The sequence below is a fragment of the Malania oleifera genome, chromosome 12 (genome assembly GCF_029873635.1).
Source record: "Malania oleifera isolate guangnan ecotype guangnan chromosome 12, ASM2987363v1, whole genome shotgun sequence".
NCBI lineage: Eukaryota > Viridiplantae > Streptophyta > Magnoliopsida > Santalales > Ximeniaceae > Malania > Malania oleifera.
The window spans coordinates 83,178,118-83,203,681 of NC_080428.1; the positions used below are offsets into that span (position 1 = coordinate 83,178,118).

General features: G+C 37.4%; 1 protein-coding gene across 1 annotated transcript; it reads right to left on the minus strand.

Moving 5' to 3' along the window:
* Nucleotides 1–389: 389 nt before the first annotated feature.
* LOC131144745 (uncharacterized) lies at nucleotides 390–1,095 on the minus strand. Its single transcript, XM_058093593.1, has one exon. The coding sequence runs from the start codon at nucleotides 902–904 to the stop codon at nucleotides 476–478; it is 429 nt and encodes a 142-aa protein (XP_057949576.1). The 5' UTR covers nucleotides 905–1,095; the 3' UTR covers nucleotides 390–475.
* Nucleotides 1,096–25,564: the final 24,469 nt, after the last annotated feature.

Genomic DNA, 25,564 nt, shown 5'->3' on the forward strand with positions numbered 1-25,564 from the left:
CATATGTATATATAGATGACATTTTTTCCGGCGCGTATATGATTCTGATTGAATGTGTTTAGGGTGCATGAGAACCTTACGAGGTTGGACCCTCATCCATTATACTGTATCTTTGGATGTTTTATCAAATATAGAAATAGGTTAGATTACATATCACCCGTGGGTCTCATTTCGGGTCCGAGGCGTGACATATAAATTATGTAATATATAGTCCAATTGATGCTGAAAGACTAGATTAAAATTGAAATAAACTTATTACTTAATTTTATGCTAGTTATCGTTTAAATTCTTATTTTATTATTCTTCTATTCCATTATAAATTAAACATGATATTAAAGTTTCAAAAAGTCTTAGGAAAAGCCGAGTAAATGTTTGAGAATCACACACGGTAACAAAGATCACGAGAGTGAAGATTTTTTTAATAAAAAAGCAGAGTAATCTGATACATGATGCACAAAGAAGTGAGAAAAAAAAATTAGGAACTGTTGGCGCCCTTTGGAGCTTCATTTGCGGCCGCGGACTTGCTAAAGAAATCATCGATCCGCCGAGTGCCGGCGGGGACTGGTTTTTCAGCGGCGGCACGGGGTCGGGCCCGATCAGCCTGCGCACAATCCGACGGCGGAGGAGGCGAGGGCAGCGAGTCGAGGAGGAAATCGCTAGTCGGCCGGTGCCGCTCCACGGCGATTCTCAGATGCTCGAGCTTCACGGTCTTCCGCTTCTTCTCCGCCGCCACTTCCGCGCACTTCTCGGCGAGGAACTGAAGAAACAGCTCGGCGGAGCGCGAGACGAGCGAGAGCGCTTCTGAATTGATCTTGTTGATTTCTCTGTCGAGTTTCATGATGTTTTTTATTCGACCGCGCGGGAATGAAGGATGAGGCTGCTCTGAGTTCTCTTCGTTGGCCATTGTTAAGCGCGGAGATCTTGCCGGTGCTAATCGGAATTTTAGGCTTTCCTTGAGTTTTTTAGAATGGGCGAGAAAGTCCCTAGTGAGGAGATTCTGTTGTGGTGTCGTCCTGTTGTTCGGGTGTTATTTTGAAGTACGGTGGGGGCGATTCGGTCATTTAAAAAAAATATTTCCCGCCACATCCATCGCTCCTCGCGCCAAAAAAAAATAAAATTTGTCCGTAGACTGTCATTTTTTTATTTTTGCAGTTTTTTTTTTTGCTTGCTTTTTAAGAGCAAAGAAAATAACTTGGTTTGGAGAGAAAATTTTGTATGGGACATCAATTAGCCGCACAAAACTGAAGTAGGACTTTTTTTAAGACCACATTAATTCATACATCCTACTTGTAAAATGTTTAAATTTTTTTAAAAAAAAACATCTCATAATAGATGATTGGGCAAAAAATATCAACTTCCTTTGGTTAAAAAAATAATAATAATAATTTCTTTTGAGATTTTTAAATTTTTTAAAAACTTCTCTTATAATCTTAAAAATTCAAAAAATCTCTGATAATATTTATAAAAAAACACAAATATCTCCTTATATTTTATAAAAAGATAAGTTTTTTTAAAGAGAAGGTAGAGTTACATTTTTAAAACCTCGTACGAGATTTGTGACATTGTAAAAATCTCATATAAGGTTTTTTGTCTTTTTATCAAACTTCAAAAAAAGTAAATATCTTTTGCCCTAAATGATTTGAATTCGTACAAGAAAAAAAAGATCATTCCTTATAAAACATTTTCTTATTTAGATCAAGGATTTTATTGAAAGAATGAAAACGAAAAAAAAAAATATAGGAAAAATTTATTTTTCATTATATTTTGTCTATATACCTGTTAAATATTAAAAGGAGTAAAATTATAAGTTAATCCCTGCACTATTAGGAAATATTCAGTTATGTCTGTATACTCTTAATCAGTATAATTAAAAACCTCAACTATCAAAGTTATGTAGTTAAAATTTTCATCCAATGTAAATTAATGGTATTCAAATTTTCCAAAAGAAGCATAATTTTTAAAATTATTTTTATGTTAATTAAGATGTATTTAACAACTTATGTTAAACTTTTCACGGTAACTTATGTCTACAACTTATATTTTTTTCATTGTCTATCCCTATGATAATGGGGTATGTTGATTATAATAGTAAAATTTTGATTATCTATTAAATTGTAAGTGAAAGAAGTATAAATATCTCAATAGAGTTAGTCAATCATTTTTACAAATTCCAATGGAAGATTCAATTGTAAGCTAACATAAAAGTAAGTTTGGAAGATGCACATTTAAGTAATAGATACATTTTGTTGACAATCACTTAATAATAAGGAAAAGGCATGTTCATACTTATAGAGATGGTAGGAAGAAATGTTACATTTAGATCATATATGTTGTGTGAAAATGATAATATTAATGTTGTAGCTAAACCGTGAAATTATTTTAATAAATTATATAATAAAAAATAAAGTATAATACTTAAACTTGAAATTGATAATTAAGAGAATGGTTAAGGTTTAGAGATTTATATTTTTTACCTCGAGTTAATGGAGTTAACATGCATTAAAGAATGTGGGAGATGAAAAAAAAGAACGATATTATTAGGATTTGAAAAAATTAAAGTTTCTAAAATTTTTTAAAAGATAACAAAACATATAATTAACTCATTTGACAAATAAAATTACATTAAATATGACAAAAGTTAGATGAATGTGAACATACAATATTTCTATTATTATATCCACACACACACACACACACAAGGGAGGGAGAGAGAGAGAGAGAGAGAGATTCAAAATTGAACTATTCCTATAAGATAGAGCATGATTTCAAGTTAGCCCTTTAACGCATCTAAATCTGTAAAGTATTCATACCGTATTTTGAGCATCAAGCATTTAAAATGTAAATTCGCACTATATCCCAATTTGGTATACAATGTTCAAGTGTTAATTTGTATGTTGATAATTTGATTAACTTTCATATTAATCAATTGATTACTAGATTTTCATGCACAAGTCAGATCAACTATACAATATATGTGTTTCGTGATTGGTGAATTATAAATTGAATACCATTCTTCTATGTTATGTTTGTACCATTTAGAGTAGTAACAACAAAGGAAAATACGAACCCCCAGGGTGTGGTTCAGGTGATAGTACGGGCTGCGGGAGTGTCTTTCACAAGATGAGGTGTTCAAACCCCTCGGACTTGTTTCCACCCCTAGACTCTTGAATTTACCCTCCCTTTGGAGTTGTGGAATCAACTTCAAGGGGCGCAGGATTAGTCACGTGGACCATAAACGGACGCGTGGATATTCGGTGCGTATTCAAAAAAAAACAAAGGAAAATACGAAGCACTTCGTGTGAGAGAGAGACTCTTATCCCTCTCTAAGGGATGCACGACTGTTTATGGATTGGATGCCCTTCCGTTCGATTTTCTTCACTTTCTTCAACCTCTAGATCCATTTTTTCCATTCATCTCTCAGCTGTGGTTCGCACCACTATCATCTTCGTTCATTTATAGCTAGAAATTTTGAATTTCAGATTCCCGCCCAGTTCAGATTTGAAAAAAATTTGAATTTGAAAGGTAATGGGTTGCAAAGGCACGATTAGAGCTTCGCGGAAATCAGATGTTGATACCGAATTGAAGAAAAAAGTAGACGATGCACTGAAATTCATAAAGATTAAAGAAGGAAACAAGGTTGCATGGATTAACAAGAAGCATCATGAATCATTGCTGAGTTTGCGAGATTATCGGGTGAAGTGATTCAAAAGATTCAAGGAGGATTGAGTGGTATGGAAACGCCTTCGGTTCTGCTTGATGAATTGCAGAAGAAAATGGGAATGGCAGTAGATCCTCCCTCTTGCAGCTCGAAGGAGGAGAATAGTACTAAGATCCAAAGAGAAATGGGAAAGGTGGAGTTTCCGATGGTGTTGAATGCAACAATTCTTGAGGAATTGGGGCTATCGGAAAATAGCAGCTCGCATAATGAGGAAGGCTGTGGAAAGGAGGCCTTGAAGACCAGATCGTGCGATGATGATGAGACCACTGTGTCTGAAACCTTGGGTACAAAGGACACCAGGGAGGCTATGGAGATCACAATGGGATGGAATCCATGCATGAAGGTGTGCCCCAAAACAGTAAGAGGATGAAGACAGATGGGGAAAACTTGCATGTGCAGGAAGCTCCTGAGAGTAAAGTATTCACGAAGAATGATCAGAGAGTTCCCTGGGTCCATCTGTTTACAAACAACAGGCAACACTAGAGTTGTGGGGCAATACGCGACATGAAAATTTTCATATTTAAAATTCCCTCAAATCACCTCAAATAAATATTTTCATATAGCGGAAGACCCCCAATATACATTATTAAAGTACTAATTATCTTAATATAACAATATCAATTCTAATATCACAATTAACACCCATAAAATTCAAAATATATCAAAAACATAATTTAATAAAGATCTATTCTACATACAACCTTCTATCCCACCTACGTTTTACTGCACTACTATGATCACTGTTATATTCCACAAGGCGTCTAAAAAATATTGAATAATCATGGGATGAGACACATCTCAGTAAGAAAGAATAAATTATTGTCAGTGTGTGGCAACATGAGTTTTAATATAATAAAATACATCCATTTAATCATTAATTTTAATTGACAAAATGTAAAAAATTGTACTCACATGCGCGCGCGCACACACACTCACACACACACACACACACACACACTTACTTTTCTCAAAACATGTTCAATTTCAATAAAATGCCACCATGTAAATAAACCAACATATATTCATAAATATCTTCCCCCATAGGGTTTTCTTGGCTAATGTCATGCTTCCCCCCATGACAGGGTTGTGCAGCCCAAAGGTTGGACTTAACCGAGGCTAGCCACCACCAGGCTAAGTCAACTTCAATATATGTCTATAGTACGATTGACCTACTGCAACTGGTCCGGACCCAGTGTAGAGACCCAAAAAATTTAATTATGAAATTAATAAAGGAAAAATAAATTTTTAAGGGGAAACTACAAGGCTTCGTCGATGAGTGCCCTAAGCTCATCGACGATCTGCCTTCTTTAACCCGTTGACGATGACACGTGTCTTGTCGACGAAAAGATACAGAGAGCATGGTTTCAGAACTTCCAAGTTTGGTGACGAGGTTCATGGGTTCGTCAATGAACCCCTTTCTTCGGTTCGTCAACGAGTCCACGTGTCTCGTCAATGAAGCCACATGGTCATCCGTCTATAAATACGCAAAAATCACATTTCAGCGAGGGTCTCAATCTTCTTACCCGTTTCTCTCTCTCGATTTTGGTCGTCCCTCCTCTCTTCAGATTTAGCTCCGTTCTTCCCCGTTTTAACGATCAGAAGTTGCCACAATGATCCCGGGGAGATTCTCCACAACTTAGCTGGAGTAGAATGTTGATTTGAGTATCTTGGGTACCATCCCAAAATCAGGGTAAATAAGTAATTTTAGGATTTATGTGCTTGTTTGGAATTTCGGAACTCATAAAATGTGTTAGATGTTTAATATATTGAGGTTTTAGTTGAGTGAATGGGGTGAATGTGATTTCAGGGTTTGGAGTTTGGAACGTCGTAGGCGTGATCCAGGGCTTTTAACAAGCTTCGTAGGAATCAGGTAAGGGAATAGATTAAGTCAGGTATTTTCCTAAATTTATTTATGAATCATTGTATTTTTTGGAATACTGATGATTAATGTATTTTTTTGAATACTGGTGTTGAACAGAGGAAACAGGTTTTATAACATATTATAGTATAATACAGAATAGTACTCACTCGTGTGGCATAAGTATAAATTTAATGTAATATCAGTATGGTAGAAATGTTATTATTTCAAAGAATATGTATGATTTCTTAGTAATTTTTAAAAGATCATAGACAGTACAGATGTTAAAGATATTTCCAGTATATTATGATATGATAGCCGGCGCAGATGTCGAGATATGATAGTTGGCACAAATGTTGAGATATGATAGCTGACACAAATGCTGAGATCTGATAGTCGGTGCAAATGTCGAGATATGATAGTCGGCGCAAATGTCGTGATCAGTTTTATTATGATGATTTATTCAGAAATTATGAAATGACAATTTTTATTCAGAAAATATGTCCAGATTTTATTATAGAAACATGAAAAATGTCATTAACAAATAGAAATATACTATGTGAAATGTATTATCTAGTAACAGAACCCGGATGGTTACGTATATTAAAAGCACAGTACCATAACTGGTTAATCGGATCGGTGTAGTAGGATACCCATTAAGTGTCGACCCCCCAGAGGTTTTTGGTGAGCAGGCTGGGCGGACCAAATTGGGTATAGCCGATAGTGCAACCACACTATTCAGGAAGTGTGGTTCGATGACCAATTAGTCCGGAAGTGTAGGCGGTGTAGTAGGATACCCATTGTGTTACAGACCCCAAGAGGTTTTCGGTGAAGTAGGCTGGGTAGGCCAGGTTGGGTGGGCAATCGTGCATAGTTATGTTATGTTTTAGCCGATAATGCAACCACACTATTCAGGAAGTGTGGGTTGGTGGTTGATTAGCCTAGAAGTGTAGGCAGTGTTGTAGGATACCCACTGTGTTACTGACCCCTAGAGGTTGTCGGTGTAGTAGGCTGGGCAGGCCAGGTTGGGTGGGCAATCGTGCATAGTTATGTTATGTTTGACTTAACCTGGTAGACTAGCCAGCCTTAAATCCAGCCTACAGACCGCACAACCCGGATTATGAGGGGTGGAGTCATGATACACAGATTTACATCCAAGGTATAATTTCATTAAAATACAGATTTAACAGATGATTTTTAAGATATGAAAATTCATTATGATATAGTATGTTTGAAAGTAGAGATTTTCATATGATATCAGTTACAGCTTAAGATATGTATATATTATAGTTACATTATTTGCAGTATATGTTTATAGTATGATAATACTCACATTGCCACACACTGATATTAGTCTTGTTAGCCCTGTCAGTTACACTATCTTAGTTTATATGTTTTGATGATATTAACATATTTGTTGTATCTAGTATTTTCCATCCTTGCAGATCTTATCTAGTATAGGTACAAAGTGTCAGATACAAAGAGGTACCAAATCAAAAGCAAAGATCGGACCTAGTAGACTTCAAATAGAAAAGATCGGAAGGACACTGACTCAGAAGCACCAAAGCACATCCCGGAGTTTTTATTGTGTATAAATTAATTGTAATAAGGGTTGTGTGAGTGAGTGCGTATTATAACTCTTGCGGTGTGTGTCTTTCATGATTTCTGAGTAAGAGTTGAGCCATTGCATAAGTATACTAGGACACATGAGCATATAGGATCTGCACAAAAGTAACAAACTCACAATTCATAGTTTTCAAAGTAAAAACAAAGAGGTTGTCAAAATAATCTTATACTTAATTAAGTTTTTGTTGAATCAGGTGTAATCCCAAAAGGGGGGGGGTGAATTAGGTATTTATAAAATTCTTTGACAATTATTTACCTCTTAAACCCTTCTTATATTTTTACCAATGAATTTTTGGTACTCAATTACTTATGTGTAAGGCTATCCAACCTATACATGCAATATATACAATTTAAATGTAGTGCTAAAAATAAAGAGTAAAAGAAAGAGAGAAGACAAACACAGTTTTACGAGGTTCAACCGACTTGGCCTACGTTCTCGCCTTGAGCAACCACTCAAGGATTCACTAAAACCCTACTCTTTAAATTGGGATGGAGCTTCCCGTATAATCCACTGCTTACAAGAGACACAACTCCCTCCTACTCCGCTGCTTACAAGAGATACAACTCTCTCCTCTCACACCGGTTCACGCATCGAACCGTGTATACATTAGAATCTGAAAATTAACACTCAAAACAATGCCTCTAACAAAAGCGTGTGAGTACAAATCAAATTCTTAGTACATTAACATATGATATAACTTGAAGCTCATGAATGTATGAAAACGATACAATCGTTTTATGTATGATATGCTTCAACACGCAAATCCCTATTTAATCAAAACTCTCAATTAAAGATATATTTAAAATGTTTTGGAATATACTAGGGTTCTTGGTTCACTTTGTAAAAATGCACAAATATATTTGAAGTGAACTTGTTAGCAAAAACTTTGTCTTGAAATATTAAATCAATCAAAATCACAAAGTTTTATATCGAGTATTCAATCGCAAACTGAGTATATTATTTTTCAGAAAATATCCCTCAATAGAATATATAGTTATAAGTACTAAGGATATTTGATCAAACATTAATATATCTAAAATATGGTTCCTTTAGAAAACACACACTTAAAACAAACCTTTCATTTAATCACACAACTTAAATCAAGTAATGATCTTGTTTAGAAGAACTATGTATATGTATAGGCACTTTCAAGATCAACCTTTTAATCAAAATAAGTTTTTCAATAATAAGCTCAATGAATGATATATATGTATATTTATATACTCTTGAATCAAAAATCAATCAACCAAGTTAAATAAACTATCTCAAGTAATGATCTTTTCAAAAATCAATTTTTATACGAATATGCACACTCAAGATCAAAACTTTTCTAATGATGTTCAAGAATATGTAATGAGATGAGAAGTTCTTGAAAACAATAACTTGAATGATCAAATCCAATACTAGATTGAAGTACAGTTGAATGAATGAATGCCCTTTGATTTTCGGAATAGTTTTACCCAAAGACAATGAAAGTAGAATGAAGTGCAGACAATCAGCTCAAATTTCTCTACAATCTTGCAATATGATGTGTTCTTCTCTTGTTGTGTGTCTTAGCTTCGTTATAGGGTTTAGATAATATGTATATATATAGTGTCTAACCCTTACGATTGATCTCAGCCGTTGGATCAAAGAAATAGCTCGCAAGTTAGTTTAATAAAAATCACAATTTTAAGTTTCCCGCAAGTTCAGGCGCCTGAGGTCGAAAGTCCAGGCGACCGAAGTCCCTTAAGCCTTTGAAAAAACAAGTTGGAATACAGGGTCAGGCGCCTAAAGAGGGAAGTTCAGGCTCCTGAAGTGGGTTCAGGTGCCTGAGGTTCCAAGGTCAGGCAACCGAGGTGCCTCTGCCACTTTCTGTATTTTCCCATTAATTCTTCAAGCTACCAAACTTAATCTTCAGGCTCCTGAAGAAATTCTTCATGCTACTGAGTTGGAGTTTAGGCTACCGAAGGCCCTTTGTTTTATTTCCTTTTTCTAATTTAAAAAAAATGCTTTGCTCTTTTTCTTGGGCCTTTTATAAAACATATATTCCATGATTTCAAAAATATTTCTAAGTCCATGAAGGTTCCCTAATGATGTACATGAAATGAATGAATCCTAAAATCATTCTAAGTTACGATGAGCCTCAAATTAAATCATACGAAAATGTAAGTACATGAGTTCTAAATACTCATTCCCAAGATGATCTTGAAATTTTCGGCTTGCATCTTGATCCTCGTACACTTTGAGTTCCATGGATCTTACCAAGATTTGTTAGCTTTACTTTGTGACTTCCATGACTCGTTATCTTTCCGTGCATGCTTAATATGATTCATGTTCACAACCTCAATGTACAGATCAAATACCAAGTGATTTGTCATTATCAAAATAGGATTGGACTTGTAGAGTCAACAATTTTCATAATGGGACAAGTGTTAAGTAATATATGAGTTATAAACATTTTCAAAACTTGGTCTCGATTTTACAAAACCAACTCTACGTCCTAAAGTCCTAAAAGTCAAGCATATTTTCAATAAATGACATACTAAGCATATAAGATATCGAAACGAGTTTTCAAATATGTTTTCATAAAACAAGATACCTTATATTTATGGGGAAACTCACTTGGATAAGTTTTAATCTTCATTAGACTCAATATATTTCATATACTTTTGTCCAATAATGTTTTAAGTCATTAAAATGCTTTTTGATAAGGAAAAACAAAGCAATCGTCACTACCATAGTACAACCTTGAGTCTTGAACACCTTTCGATTTTTTGGGTATAACTTTTGATAGAAAAGTCCAAATGGGACGATCTTTGTGTGCCTACAAAATTACACAACTTTCATGTTGATTACTTTTTCTGATTTAAGGACCTTGTCAATGAACACAGGGGATTCGTTGATGAGGTGCAGTGTATGGTTAGTCGACGAGTGCAGGGCCTAGTCGACGAATTCAACGGGTAGGACCGCTCCGACAGGCGGAAAATAGCTAGCTTACCAAATAAAATAGTTTTTCTTCCCCCCAACAGCTAATTAACGGCTCCTTTGGCTCTTGGGCTATAAATACAAGCTATTAGACTTGTATTAACATGGTTTTGAAGGTCTTTGATCATTGTTAGTAAAAAACATCATTTTATACAAAATCTAGCACATTGCATATTAGTTTTTCATTACATGTGCTCATTCTCTCTTGCTCACTTATTGTGTTTGATTCAATTCTTGAGAGAATAGTGTGATATTTGAGTTGTAAATCATATTTGCTCATTGTAAGGAGCATTCTTTGTAATCTTCCATCTTCTTGTGAAAGGTTCTTTGTGAACCAAGTTGTAAGGTTCTTTGTGAACCGAATCGGTAAATACTCTTTGTGAGAGGTAGGGATTTGTTCCCAAGTTTGTAAGGCTTGCTCCGCTGCAGAAGGAGTGATTATAGTGGATTTTAGAATCCTTGGCTTGGTGCTAAGGCGTGGACGTAGGCTTGGTGCCGAACCACATAAAAATACCGGTGTTGTTCTTTCTCTCCTTTACACTTTTTATTTTAAATCTTGTGCATGATTTATATTTATATTGCGATATAATTTCTTGTATCTTTCTAAGAGTTTTTATTTTGTAGAAAAATACATATTCCACGAAAAGAGTCTATTCACCCCCCCTCTAGACTATATACTCTGGGCTGGAACTCCCAACAAGTCTATTTCCTTTACTGAGAGGTATCTCATCCTAGCATTACAAATATTTCAGAAAATCCCGACAGGCGAGTGGAGCGAGCTTCGTGATAAAGGAGTTTGTAGGTACTACCTTGTTGCAGGGTAAGTAGTCGGGTCAAACTCATGATGGATTTTTGGGGTATATATGTGTATATATAGAAACAGTGAAGCTTTGGTATTGTATATATGTAAGTGTATTTTGGTTCCGCTGCTTAGAAAATATGTATGTGAAAATAGGTAAATTCCCGGTACTTATGGGTCCGGGTTGACTTTGACTGTGTATTATGGTATCAAATGATTATTAGAATAAAAAAAAAAAAAGGTTCTAAAGTTAGGGCGTTACACCTAGGGCGGTCAACATCTCTCCGTAGGCCTAATCGACTATCAATCACCAACACTACTATACTAGGTCAGTGTGGTTGCAATCACTCCCTTAATTCTGTAACTACCATACTAGATAATTTGTATGTAAAAACAGGTAAATTCTCGGTACTTATGGGTCCGAGTTGACTTTGACTGTGTATTATGGTATCAGAGTATTATTAGAATAATAATAAATAATAAAAATAAAAAAAGGTTCTAAAGTCAAGGCGTTACACCTAGGGCGGTCAACATCTCTTCGCAGTCCCAATCAACTGTCAATCACCAACACTGCCATACTAGGTTAGTATGGTTGCACTCACTCCTTTAATTCTGTAACTATGATACCGTGCTCTATACATCAATGGTCCACCAAGGTTTTTTTATTTTATTTTTTATCATAAGGGTAAATGCATTGATCAAAATGAATATTTATAGAGTTCACTAGGCAAACCCAGGTATAAGGGAACCAAACAAGTCTCATCTATATTGCAAAGCAATACATCATTAATCAAAGTTACATAGGAACTTGGGCATACCCAGGGGCCATGGCCTGATTACTACAATCCAAACTCATAGAGTAAGGTCCACATTAGGAAAGGAGCCATACAACAGTGTAGACCAAATCTGTCATAAACCATTGTATAGATATGTTTCTAAATAATCACAATCAGCTCCTTTGAGGATATTGTTTTACCTTCAAAACTTCTTTTGTTTCTGGAGTTCCACAAGAAATAAACAGTTGAGGTCAAGCCAACTCTCCTGCCCACCGATTGTATCCCAGTGCCCCTGACCTCTTTTCGAAGCCATTTTACTGCAACTTTCAAAGATGACATTGCCCTGTTAATACCCAGCCATTCTCTAATTGTGCTCCAAACATGAGAGGAGAAACTGCATTTGAAGAAGATATGATCAATGGATTCAGTTCCCATTCTTCAAATATCTGTAGCACAGCATCAGATTGATTAGCACATTTTGCCAGAATCTGATTCTTTTTGAACAGTGATGAGTCTTCGTGCTTTGCTACAACCTCCCAGAGACTTGTGCCTTTTAAGTATATTTGGTTAACCCATTTGGACCAAAGAGAGTCTTTTTTATTGTGAATATTCCATAGGGCTTTTGTGAGAAGAGTTTTGTTCAAAGCTTTCAGATCCATCACCCCCATTCCACCTTATGATTTTAGCATATAGACATCCTTCCAAGCAACCAATGGCTTCTTCCTCCCCCCCCCAAAAAAAAAGAAAGGACTTGCATAATTTTATAACATGATCCCATACATTATTAGGAATTGAGAAAATTGAAATCCAGAAGCATTCCACTCCCTAGATGACAAAATTAATTAACTCTAATTTCCCAGCATATGATAAGGTGAATCCAGGCCACCCCTTGAACAGATTAGCAATTCTATTAATCAAGGGAGAATAATGACTTGAGTTTAGTCTAGATGCAACCATAGGGATTCCAAGATATTGCAAAGGGAATTCACCCACATTAAAGCCAGTAACCTGCTTAATACATGCCAGATCATCTTTTATACTAGCATGAAATAGGTTAGATTTCAGACAGTTTGCTGTCAAGCCATAACATTCAAAAAATCCTTTTAAACAGTCCATAAGTGTAACAACCCATAAATTGTACCATTTTTTTTACTCTAATACCCCTAATTTATTTGTTATAACCTCCCAGGGCCCCAAGTGAGCACTGAGGAAACCCTACTCATTTACATACTTAAGCAATGGAAAACATATAAACATACATCCATATTTACAACACCAGAATCCAGTTTTTCCCAACACATAATTACATAATTACACATCATCCAAGTACCAAATACCCATACTCCTGATTACTACCCAAAAATACAACCACTTATTAAAAACTTACCCTACAGATAGGGTAGTGCACTCGCTCTCACTATATGCAAGCCTGATCTGCTCGCCTAACTGGATCACTAGAAAAATATTAAACCATTGGGATGAGACAACGCTCAGTAAGAGGAAATATGTCATCACTAGTGTGTGGCAACTGAGCTACATAAATAAGTTACTGAAAAATAACTGAACTGAGGTATCATGTAAATACTGTGTAACACACGCACACACACCTACATGGCTTAAAATATAATTGCATTATCTGAGCTTTCTATTTAACTATACTGATAAGAATATAATATATATGTTTATATCTGCTGTTCTGATTAAATTTTTACCACACCTCAATCCTGGCCCCGACACAAACTCTGTGGCACGGTAACTGGAAAACTAAACTCCACCAATTCCTCAGCCCGGCCTTGACACAAACTCTGTGGCATAGTAGCTGGAAAACTGATATGAAATAGCGACGGTACCGTGTTTGCTAATAACTGATCTAATTCATTAGGGTCTAATATTGTATATATGTATTATCTTAATGTTTCATCATGATTTCAAAATAACCATAACACTATAAATCTGATCTAAAATACTGAAATATTTTGACTGAAATAACTGTAATATTTGACTAAAATATCTTACTAAATAATCTGTAATGTCTGTGTGTTATGGTTTTGGAAATCATGGAATTCTGTAAATGTTGTAGTATAACCATCTGTAAAATATCTGTCTATATCTATTTACACTGAAATTAATAGATCTGTAAAATCTGATAATACATATTTTTTTGCATAAATTCTGATAAGTCATGGAATTTTGAAAACTGTATAAACGCTATACTGAACAAATATCTACTCAGGCCAACACAGCTAATAAAATACATGTTCTGAAATCCATAAAGCTATATAAATAGTATCTCATGTTTTCTTAAATAAATACCAAATTTTACTGATATAATTCATGAATTTCCTAGCATAGCATATTTCTCTTACCTAACTAGTTGGGAGGCTCGCCTCCAATCCTATTTCCACGCTTACAGCGCACTATCCTTAAAATCCTGAAATAACATAGTTATATAAATTCTTCAGTAAATTACTGAATTCCCTAGAAAATCATCTCACATATTTCCTAAACCTGTCTATTCACAATTTCTTAAATTTTAATATGCCTTGGCTTTTGGGAAAAATATTTGTTGGGCTTCTCAATCCATGCCTGTAGAGTCCCAAAAAACACTCTAACCCTTAAAATATATAACACCCTAATTTTATTTCGCAAAACACCAGTATCTACCCTCACAACACGAAATCCAAGCTTAGATAAAATTGGTATTATTGGAAATGCCTAAAAAAACCACTTACCCTGATTTTGGGATGATTCTCAAACTTCCCAAATCGAATTTCTATTCCGGTTATGTTGTAGAAAATCTCCCCAGGATCACCATGGTAGCTTTTGATCGTCAAATCGGGGAGAATCGAAGTCGAAAATCTAGAGAAAAGTGTGAGAAACCGTGTAGAGAGAGACAAAAACTGATAAAAATGATTTTTTCTCCGCTGAAATTAATTTTGGGCTATAAATAGAGTGCTATCCACGTGGCCTTGTTGACGAGTCACAACATCTCATCGATGAGTTCAAGAAGGGAGTTCAACCCTCGTCGACGAGTTTTAGACCCCGAAATCAAACCCCTTGGTAAGTTCTCGTCGAAGAGACATGTGTCCACGTCGACAAGCCTAAGAAGGATGCTCATCGATGAGCGCCCTGTGTTCGTCAACGAGACCCTGTAAGTCCCCTTTAAAATTTTATTGTTTCTATATTTTCTTTTATTATTTAATTACTATAACGTTGTTGGTCTCTACATTCTCCCCTCCTTATAAAATTTCGTCCTCGAAATTTGCTATCTAAATTGAACACTATCCATTGAGAAAAACGACTACTTATTTTATTAATTACCCTCATTTATAGCAGAGGAATTATAATAACCCCAAAAAGGGATATAGAAGATTAGCGGAGTGGTTCCCAAAATAATAATAATTAATTAATTAACTAATTAATTAATCAGATTTAAAAAAAAGAGAAAAAAAATAATTAAATTTATTTTTATTTTTATTAATAAAATATATTATTATTATTATTATTATTATTATTATTATTATTATTATTATATCTTATCCTGAAGCTTAGAAGCTTCAGGATTTCATTCTTCTTCTTCTTTTCTTTTCTTTTCTTCTGCTGTCACGGACTCTCTCTCTCTCTCTCTCTCTCTCTCTCTCTCTCTCTCTCTCTCTCTCTCTCTCCTCTCATTCTCTCTCCCTCTCTCCTCGATTTCGTGGCGGATTTTCATTCGATCGAAAATCGAAAGATATTGTTGGACTCCATTTTTCGCTGCCGTCATTTCTACCGGAGCGGATCGGTGGTAAGAGTGGCATAAACGTATCTCCTGTGGTAAGCTAATTTCTCTTTTTTCTTTAATTTCTTGCAAATTATAAGCCTAATCGACGAACGGATACCACCACAAGAATTTAGGGATGATTCTCTACAAATTTAGCAGAACAGAATTCTCGTGGGGTCGTCGTGGGCAAAACCCCAAATTTGGGGTACAGGGGTTATTAAGGGGCTTATTTTTAATTAATTATGATTAATTTAGAAATGCTTAAATGTTAAGCATCTGGTGTTGAAGAAAGATTTCTGGAATTTAGGGTCTAGGTGAGGGCCACGGGAATAATTTTGGGACACGCAGAAAAAATTCAAAAAATTAAGTGGGGGAGTTAAATATTAGTTTAAAAGTTAATTTGAGGTATATGGAGCTTAGGGAAGGTTAGGTGGGTAGTATTTTGGGAAATTAGGTTAATTAATCTGAGGAAAATGTAAATTGCAGGAGTTGAGTTCGGGCGCCAAGGGCACAAGATCTGGGTGTTAACGAGACTCTCAGTAAGTCAGGTAAGGGGAATAAATTATAGCAGTATTTTTAGAATTACTGTTTAAATTAATATGTGAAAATGTGCTTATGGTATATTGTCTAGAAATTATTACGATGTAAATATCAGATAAATTGTGTGGCATTTGAGTAATTTTAAATTGTGATATTTTGGAGTGTGAAAATAATATATTATGAATATTAGATGAAAACTATGTGGCACATGACATGTATTGAAAAATGTGAAATATAACGATGGGTATTTTCTAAGAAAATATTGAAATGAGAATGATTGATGTGATTAGTGAAAAATAATGATATGTGATATTTATATGTGAGGAGAAATTATTTGCATGAGAAATGAGTTTGTACAAATTACTGGTAAGAGTATTTTGGGAAAATGTGAAAATACGTGAAATATGATATATATATTATTACGAGATGATGAAATGTGCATAGAAAATGATGAGAATATTTATGTTGAACTAAATTGTGATATACCCGCATAATGATTACGGGTATGTGGTAGTGAACCCTGACGGATGGTTTTGATATTGAGCACGGTACCGTTGCTAGTGGTGTTAGTGCAACCACACGGACTCTTAGAGCGTGTGGCGTGACAGTCGATTGTATCATTTTGTAGGGTTGTTGGGCCCCTTGAGTCCGGATTAGGGTTATAGGCCAACTAGTCGTACTACAGACGCGATATGTGATATGATACTTTGATCTAACCAGGTCGGCCAACTGCAGTTAGATCCAGCTTTCGAGCCGCACAACCTTGACCATGGGGGGAAGCATGGCGTGGATAGAAAGATCCTTAGGGTGGCCATGAGTTACAGACGCGATGTTGGTATTTGATACCAAGGATACTCATGAGCCGGAAAGTAAAATGAAAACGGAAAGTGAAAGAATGATAAAATTGGCTAAAATGAGAAATGAAAGAAAGAATAGAAATTGAGAAATAAAGAATGATAAAATTGAGAAAAGAACCGTGTGAGTTAATAATATAAATAATTGAGGTGAAGTGAAACTCTTCGCCTGAGGGCTTACTAAGTAAGGTGAGTGCCCTGATAGGTATCAGATGTGGTCATACCTGGCTGCATAACGTGTTATGGCAAAGGGAAGCTACCTGTATGGGCGGGTAATCTTCCCTATTCTCGAGAACTTCTCGGATATTTATGTGTTGAAATTATTGAATTTAAGAAATGGTTTTAAAGCTTATAAAAGCTTATGTTGTATATCTATATGAGTATGAGAATGTGTATATCAGTGTATTTTCTCATATGAAACGATGGTTTGAAAAGTAAAGCATGTTATAACTAAACTCATATGACCACACACTGTGAATAATTTATTCATTCTTACTGAGATGTATCTCACTCAAATTATCTAAATTTTTCAGGGAATAGGGATAAATTAGGCGATGGAGCTCCGTGACCATTAGAAGCTGAAACCGTGATACACAGGATGAGTTTCTAGACTAAGAGAGGTGTAAATCCCCTAGTGTTGAGTAGTTTTTGAGTTTGTGATAATGATGTATATGTGTGTATGTAGATACTTTGGGTATTGTATTCTGAATGATACAAATACACTGTCTTCTGCTGTTAGGTTTTATAAATAAAATAACTTTTTACCCGGTACCCAATGCGGGTTGGGTCGTATGAATGATAGTAGGATAGTTGACGTGGCCGATTTGTGGATGTTTTGGATGTTGTGGATGATGAGTGATTATTTATTTATTATTGAAAAAAAAATTGTATGAAAATCGGGGCTTCATAGGAATACCGTGGTTACATAAGCAATCCTGAGAGATTATAAATATACCCATAAAAGAAAAATTCTCCCAAAACCAAAACATTAATTGACCTACAACCTAAAATACAATTATACATTCATCACTCTGTACTGAATAAAATAAAACTATTGTTATCTAAACAGTATGACTCCTACTGTGTCCCACTAAATAGGTGTGGGCATTTCAAACTAATTTCTTCTTCAAGCTCCCACGAAGCTTCCTCTATGACATGATTCGTCCACAATACTTTTACTAACTGAATTTTCTTGGTATGCAATTCTTATTCCTTCTTGGCCAAGATCTGCACTAGTGCTTCCTCATACACCAATGAATCTCCAAGCTCTATCATGTATTCTAGATAGGGCTAGTGGTAGAGTTAGACTGTAGGCAACTGACCTCACTCTCTCAAGTATCTCAAATAAGCCAATGTACCTAGGACTTAGCTTATCCTTTTTCCCAAACTTCATAACTCCTTTCAACGGAGCTACCTTCAAAAATACTTGATCTCCCACATCAAACTCTAATTCCCAGCGGTGTGTATCTGCATAACTTTTCTACCGACTCTGATCTGTACTGATTCTTTCTTTAATAAGCAGGACTTTATCACACGCCTGGTGCACCAACTCTGGTCCTAATACTCTCCTTTCTCCCACTTCATCACAATATGATGGAGAACGACACCTCCTACCATGTAAAACCTCGTACAGTGCCATCCCAATATTTGTATGATAGTTGTTATTATATGCAAACTCAACTAATGGAAAATACTGGGTCCAACTATGCTCGAAATCCAGCACATATGCACGTAGCATATCCTTAAGTATTTGTATTGTCCTCTCTGTCTGACCATCTGTCTGAGGATGAAAAGTTGTGCTGAATACTAACTGTGACCCCATAGCCTCTTGAAAACTCCTCCAAAATCGAGAAGTAAATCGAGGGTCTCGATCTGAGACTATAGATACTGGCACACCATGTGAGTGTACTATCTTTTGAATATATAACTTTGCCAATCTGTCCGCAGAATAATTAACTTTGATAGGGATGAAGTGAGCGGTCTTCGTCAGCCGATCTACGACCACCCATATAACATTTTGTCCTTGTCGTGCTGCAGGTAGCCCTATTACAAAATCCATCGAGACATGATCCCATTTTCACTCAGGGATGTAGAGTAGCTGCAACTGCCCTGAGGGTCTCTGGTGCTCATCCTTTATCTGCTGACACGTCCAACACTGCTTTACGAATTCAGCAATCTCCTTCTTCATGCCGCTCCACCAAAAGGTTCTCGTAGATCCCAATACATTTTAGTACTACTTGGATATACAGTGTATAGGGATCTGTGAGCCTCCTCCAAGATAACTCTCTTTGTAATAACCCGAATTTTTAAATGAAATTTAAGTAATAAGAGGAGGGGAAAAATGGAATTTAAATGATAAAAGAAAAGGGAATTGGAAATGAAAGTAGAACAGGGAAGCTACCAAGCTTCGTCGACGAACACAGGGTTTTGTTGACGAAGGCTTAAATGATTTTGTCGACGAACACAGGGCCTCGTCGACGAAGAAATACCAAGAAGAGAGTTTTGAGCTGACTAGATTTCGTTGATGAAGACTGGATTTTGTCGACGAAATTTGTGAAGAACTCGTCGACGAAGGTCGAGCTCGTCAACGAATTCTGCTGCTATAAATATGAAAAATCTGATTTTTATTTCATATAAGCTTCCTTCTCTCTCTTTCCTCTTCGGCTCTCTCACTCTCTCTCTTCGATTTTGGGCTGGTTTTACGCCGGATCGAAGATTTGAGGCTACCACAATGCTCCTGGCGAAGTTCCCTGCAAGTTTGCCGGAGCGGATCGTCGAGAAAACAGAGTTGAAAATCATCCCTAAGTTGAGGTAAGACTTTTTAAGCCAAATTAGACTTTATGGTAGTTATAAAAATTGATGTACGCATGAAAATACTGATGTTTAGTACTGGAGATTTTGAGTTTCAGGGTGTTGAGTAGGAAATCCTACTGGGGTCAGGCTAGGAAATTTGAGAGGCTTTCTCAGTAGCTAGGTAAGAGAGTAAACTAAAGCAGTTTTTTTCCATGCAAACTATTATTGATTATGAGTAGTTTTATTTTCAGAAAAACATATGATATATTCGTTTATTATGAATGAAATGTACGATTGGGAAAATACTGCTATGATGCTTAAAAGGTATATGTATGTATGAGATGTCAGAAAATCATGATTTTAAAATATGAAGTATGACTTTTAATAGAGCATGTGTGGCATGAATATTATTTTACTTGAAATGAGATAAGATATGAATGCTTTTACGAGTAAAACACATTTTCAGGTATTTTGGAAAGATGGGTTATGTTATATTGAGTTGACGAATATATGATAAATGAGTTATTTTCAAATGTAAATACCTGAAATGTATTTTGCGCGAGGCCATATTTATGTTATCAGCACGAGGCCGTATTTATATGCTTTTGGCACAAGGCCATATATTTATGCTATCAGCACGAGGCCGTATTTATGTTATTGGAGCGAGGCCGTATTTACTATGATTTTGGCATGAGGCCATATGTATGATTTCGGTGAGAGGCCGTATCTATGTTTTCGGCACTAGACCATGATAATGTTATGTATGTGCATGTATTATATGTTATTACAACCAGGATGTTAGTTTAGTTCAGACCAGGAGCTCGGTACCGTAGCTATAGGTAGATCAGATTTGGCACGAGGTCGTATTAGTGCTAACCATCCCACGAGGGGATGGGAGATGGATAGTCGATGTGGCTTTCAGTAGAGTATGGACGTCCACCTGGTAGTCCGGACCAGGGTGTGGCAGGCCCATTGTACTTACAGACATATTTGATTCGATTGTGGTCGGCCAGCCATTATCGGGTCCCGCCTTCAGGCTGCACAACCCATCATGGGGGGTAATACATGACATTAGCTAGCTATTCATCCTGGGTATATTTTTAGTATTACAAGTTATAACAGATGTTTATGTATGTTATGATTTATTAACGAATATGAAAATACATGATTATCCAACATGATATTATGATTATTTTCAGAGTTATGAAATATACTGTATATGTATAAACACTCTAAATATTCATGTTGCCACACAGCTGTATTTAGTTTACTTTCCCTTACTAAGAAGTGTCTCACCCCCAACATTAATATATTTTTCAGGAAACCTAGAGAGACGGGTGGGTCAGGGCCGCCGTTGAGTGATTGGTGCTTCCCTACTAGAAGGGTAAGCCTTGAGCTAGGACTAGGAGATTTTTGTTGCATAGTCCTAATGTTATTTTGACTTTTTGGAGATTGTACATATGAATAGTATATTGATGTTAATAGAAAACTCTGGTATTATGTTTTATGGATAGATGTATGGATTTTTATGTTTACTGCTGCTAGGTTTTCCGCTGTGTATGACAGGTGTCCCTGTTACCCACGGGTTTGGGTTGACCATATATTTATTATGTTGTATTTTTATTGAGGGATGTTACATTTGGTATCAGAGCCTAGGATACTAAGTTCTGTAGACTCTGGAATGCAACAGTAATAATACCAGAGTATAGGATAAGAGGATTTGAGGTCTGGTTTTGTAGTCTAGATGCAGGACTTCCGTGGTGGTTTATATGATTTTCCTAGGGTGACGATTTCAGGAAATTCATTGTAAACTATCGTCGGGTTGGGTATCTAGGTTGCAAGATTGAACCTTGAATTGAGATTAGGAGAGATGAATTAAATAGGAGAAAATAGCATATGACTTGCGTGATACGTATAGAGAAGGAAGTTTGAGTTAAGTTACATGTTTTTCAGGATGGACCTTGGCGGCAGTAGTGCCCACGCCAGTGGGAGTGAGGGTGCTGGACCCTCAGGCGCTGTGGGTAGCAATTCAGATGCAGTATTACACAGCGTAGCATAGCAGGTTATAACAAAAATTACCAGGAGTTCGAGGGAACAGGGTGGTCCATCGGCAAGCCACGGTAGTTCCATAAAGAAGTTCATTAAGATGAGTCCTCCAGCTTTTTCAGGAGGAACATATCTTGCAGTTGTTGAGAATTGGGTGCAGGAGATGGAAAAGATATTTGCAGTACTGCAGTGTTCAGAGGAGCAGAAGGTGCTGTTTGCCACCTACAGACTGACTGGAAAGGCCGAAAGATGGTGGTCGGCAGTGAGAATTTTAGAGCAGTAGAGGACTATACCTGTGGAGATGACGTGGGAGCGGTTCAAGGAGATTTTATTTGACAGGTATTTTCCAGCCTCTTCCAGGGAGGCTAAGATTGTAGAGTTCTTGAATTTGAAACAGGGACAGCAGTCAGTACAGCAGTAGGTGGCGAGGTTCATTGAACTATCTCGCTTCGCCCCGTACATTATCCCAGATGAGGCGAAGAAGGTGTGACAGTTTGAAAGAGGCCTGAGGAGATAAATATACAAACAGGTATCGATTCTGAAGTTGCAAGATTTTGCTGAGCTAGTGGATAGAGCCATTTTAGCTGAGATTGGTGATCGGTTGGAGGCTGAGGAGTAGAGGCAGAAGAAGAGGTCTACACCTTTTGGTTCCCAACAGGGGGGTGGACGTGGTACATGGAAGAGAGGTGGCTATTATAGAGACTGGAGACCGGGCATCGCGATTTCCAAGGTGCACAGCCATCTCCAGCTTGCCCATCTTGTGGGAAGAGACACTTGAGGGAGTGTCGTGCCGGGCAAGGTGTCTGCTATAGGTTCGGGGAGCCAGGACATATGATGAGAGTGTCCGACACCAATTGGTGCGGCTCCTACTCCTAGACCTACACGAGGAGGTTACCAGGCACCACGAGGAGGCCAGCAGAGGAATACAGCCCCAGCCAGAATTTTTGCTTTGACGCTGGGCGACGCTGAGGCGGCCGGCGACGTGGTTACAGGTACTGTTAGTATGTTTTCATTTAAAGTTATTGCACTTTTTAATTCTGGTGCCACACATTCTTTTGTGTCCTTGGAGTGTGTTAAGTTATGTGGGGCAGAAACGCAATCATTAAATGTCGATCTGTTAGTGGCTACACCGACCGGGTCAGTAGTGAGATGTAGTAGGGTACTTTGTGGTTGTCCAGTTGATGTTCAAGGGAAGATTTTATCTGCTGATTTGGTGGTATTAGATATGCACGGGTTTGACATTATTTTTGGCATGGATTGGCTAGCGGCTAATTCTGCTATTATAGACTGCCGTGCTGGAGAAGTGATATTCAGACCTCTAGGGAAACCAGAATTTAGATTTATAGGGTCACGAGTGCAGTCCTTACCTTAAATGGTCTTCGCAGTTCAGGCGAGGAGACTGCTCCAGAGTGGCTGTCTGGGATTTCTGGCTTTTGTGAAGGAAATGTCAGAAAATGAATCGAAGCTTATCAATACGCTTGTAGTAAGAGAATTTACAGACGTGTTTCTAGATGAACTACCAAGATTGCCGCCTGACCGTGAAGTATATTTTTCTATTGATCTACTTCCAGGTACAGCGCCGATTTCTAAAGCACCGTACTGAATGGTGCCGATAGAGTTGGTAGAATTGAAAGACCAGTTACAGGATTTACTTGATATAGGCTTCATACGGCCTAGTGTATCTCCATGGGGAGCCCCAGTGCTCTTTGTGAAGAAGAAAAACAGGACTATGAGGATGTGTATAGACTACAAAGAGATTAATAAAGTGACTATCAAGAACAAGTTTCCTCTACCCCGTATAGATGACTTGTTTGACCAGCTCCAGGGTACACGGGTGTATTCGAAGATTGATCTCAAATCAGGTTACCATCAGGTGAAGGTGAGAGTAGAAGATGTATCAAAGATGGCTTTCAGGACCAGGTATAGGCATTACGAGTTTCTTGTTATGCCATTCGGTCTGATGAATGCTCCAGCGATATTTATGGACTTGATGAACCGAGTCTTCCACCAATACCTAGACCAGTTTGTAGTTGTTTTTATTGATGATGTGCTGGTCTATTCGAGGAGCTATAAGGAGTATGAGATGCATTTGAGGCAGGTTTTATAGATGCTCAAGGCAAAAAAGTTGTATGCCAAGTTCAGTAAATGTGATTTCTGGCATATCATCTTAGGAGACGGAATTTCTGTAGATCCTAATAAGATTGAGGTGGTGGTGAACTGGGCTAGACCGAGGAACGTTTAGGAGATCAGGAGTTTCTTGGGGTTATCTGGTTACTATCGTCATTTTGTCGAGGGGTTCTCAGCCCTATCAGGGCCTCTGACACGACTTACCAGGAAGAATGCTAGATTTGAGTGGGACGACAGTTGTGAGCAGAGTTTTCAAGAGCTGAAGTAGAGATTAGTCACAGCGCCGGTATTGATCATCCCATTTGGGGGTGAGGGTTATGTCATATACAGTGATGCGTCCTTAAAAGGACTTGGATGTGTGTTGATGCAGCATGGCAGGGTAGTAGCGTATGCATCTAAACAGTTGAAAGAGTACGAAAAGAACTACCCTACCCACGATCTTGAGTTGGCTGCAGTAGTACACGCACTAAAAATTTGGAGGCATTACCTGTATGGTGAGCAGTGTGAGATTTTCTCTAACCACAAGAGTTTGAAATATTTCTTCACCCAGAAGGAGTTGAATATGAGACAGAGAAAGTGGTTAGAGCTGATTAGATTTTGATTGTACTATCAGTTACCACCCAGGGAAAGCAAATGTGGTAGCTGATGCACTAAGCAGGAAGTCTGGAGTATTAGCGTTAGCAGCCATGGAGATCCAGTATCTAATCATGATGGACCTAGAGAGACTTGACATTGAGTTGATGGAGAGTAACACCCTAGTATGTATTGCCAACCTAGTAGTACAACCTACTCTGCAGGAAAGAATTAAAACTGCCCCAAAGGAAGATCTAGAGTTAGCAGAGGTGATAGACAGAGTGCAGAGTGGTCAGGGAGAGGAATTCTGCATCTCAGATGATGGAGCTTTGTGGTTTCGTTCCAGACTGTGTGTTCCTGCAAATATTGAGATCAAGAAGACCATTCTAGAGGAGGCTCACAAATCCTTGTATTCAGTTCATCCCGGTAGTACAAAGATGTACAGAGATCTGCGAGAGTCGTACTGGTGGAGTGGAATGAAGAGAGAGATTACTGAATATGTAACCCAGTACTTGACGTGCCAGCAGGTCAAAGCTGAGCACCAGAGGCCGGTAGGACAGTTGCAGCCGTTATTTATCCCAGAGTGGAAGTGAGATCATAATTCTATGGACTTTATTTCAGGGCTGCCGTCAGCATTACATGGCCAAAATGCCATCTGGGTGATTGTTGACCGTTTGACGAAGACTACCCACTTTATACCTCTTAAGATCAGCTATTCACTTGGCCGTTTAGCGGAGATTTACATTCAGGAGATAGTTCGTTCTCATGGGATGCCTGTATCCATTGTGTCAGATCGAGACCCACGATTCACGTCACGATTTTGGAGGAGCTTGTAGGAGGCTCTGGGGTCTCAGTTATCGTTTAGTTAGACGGGCAGACTAAGAGGACGATACAGATACTAGAAGATATGCTCCGAGCATGTGTTTTAGATTTTGGGGGTAGCTGGACTTAGTTTATGCCACTGGTAGAGTTCGCGTACAATAATAGCTACCGGTCCAGTATTGGCATGGCACCATTTGAGGCACTATACGGTGGGAGATGTAGATCTCCTTTATATTGGGATGAGATGGGTGAGCGGCGAGTGGTGGGACCAGAACTAGTACAGTAGGCATATGATAAGGTTCGG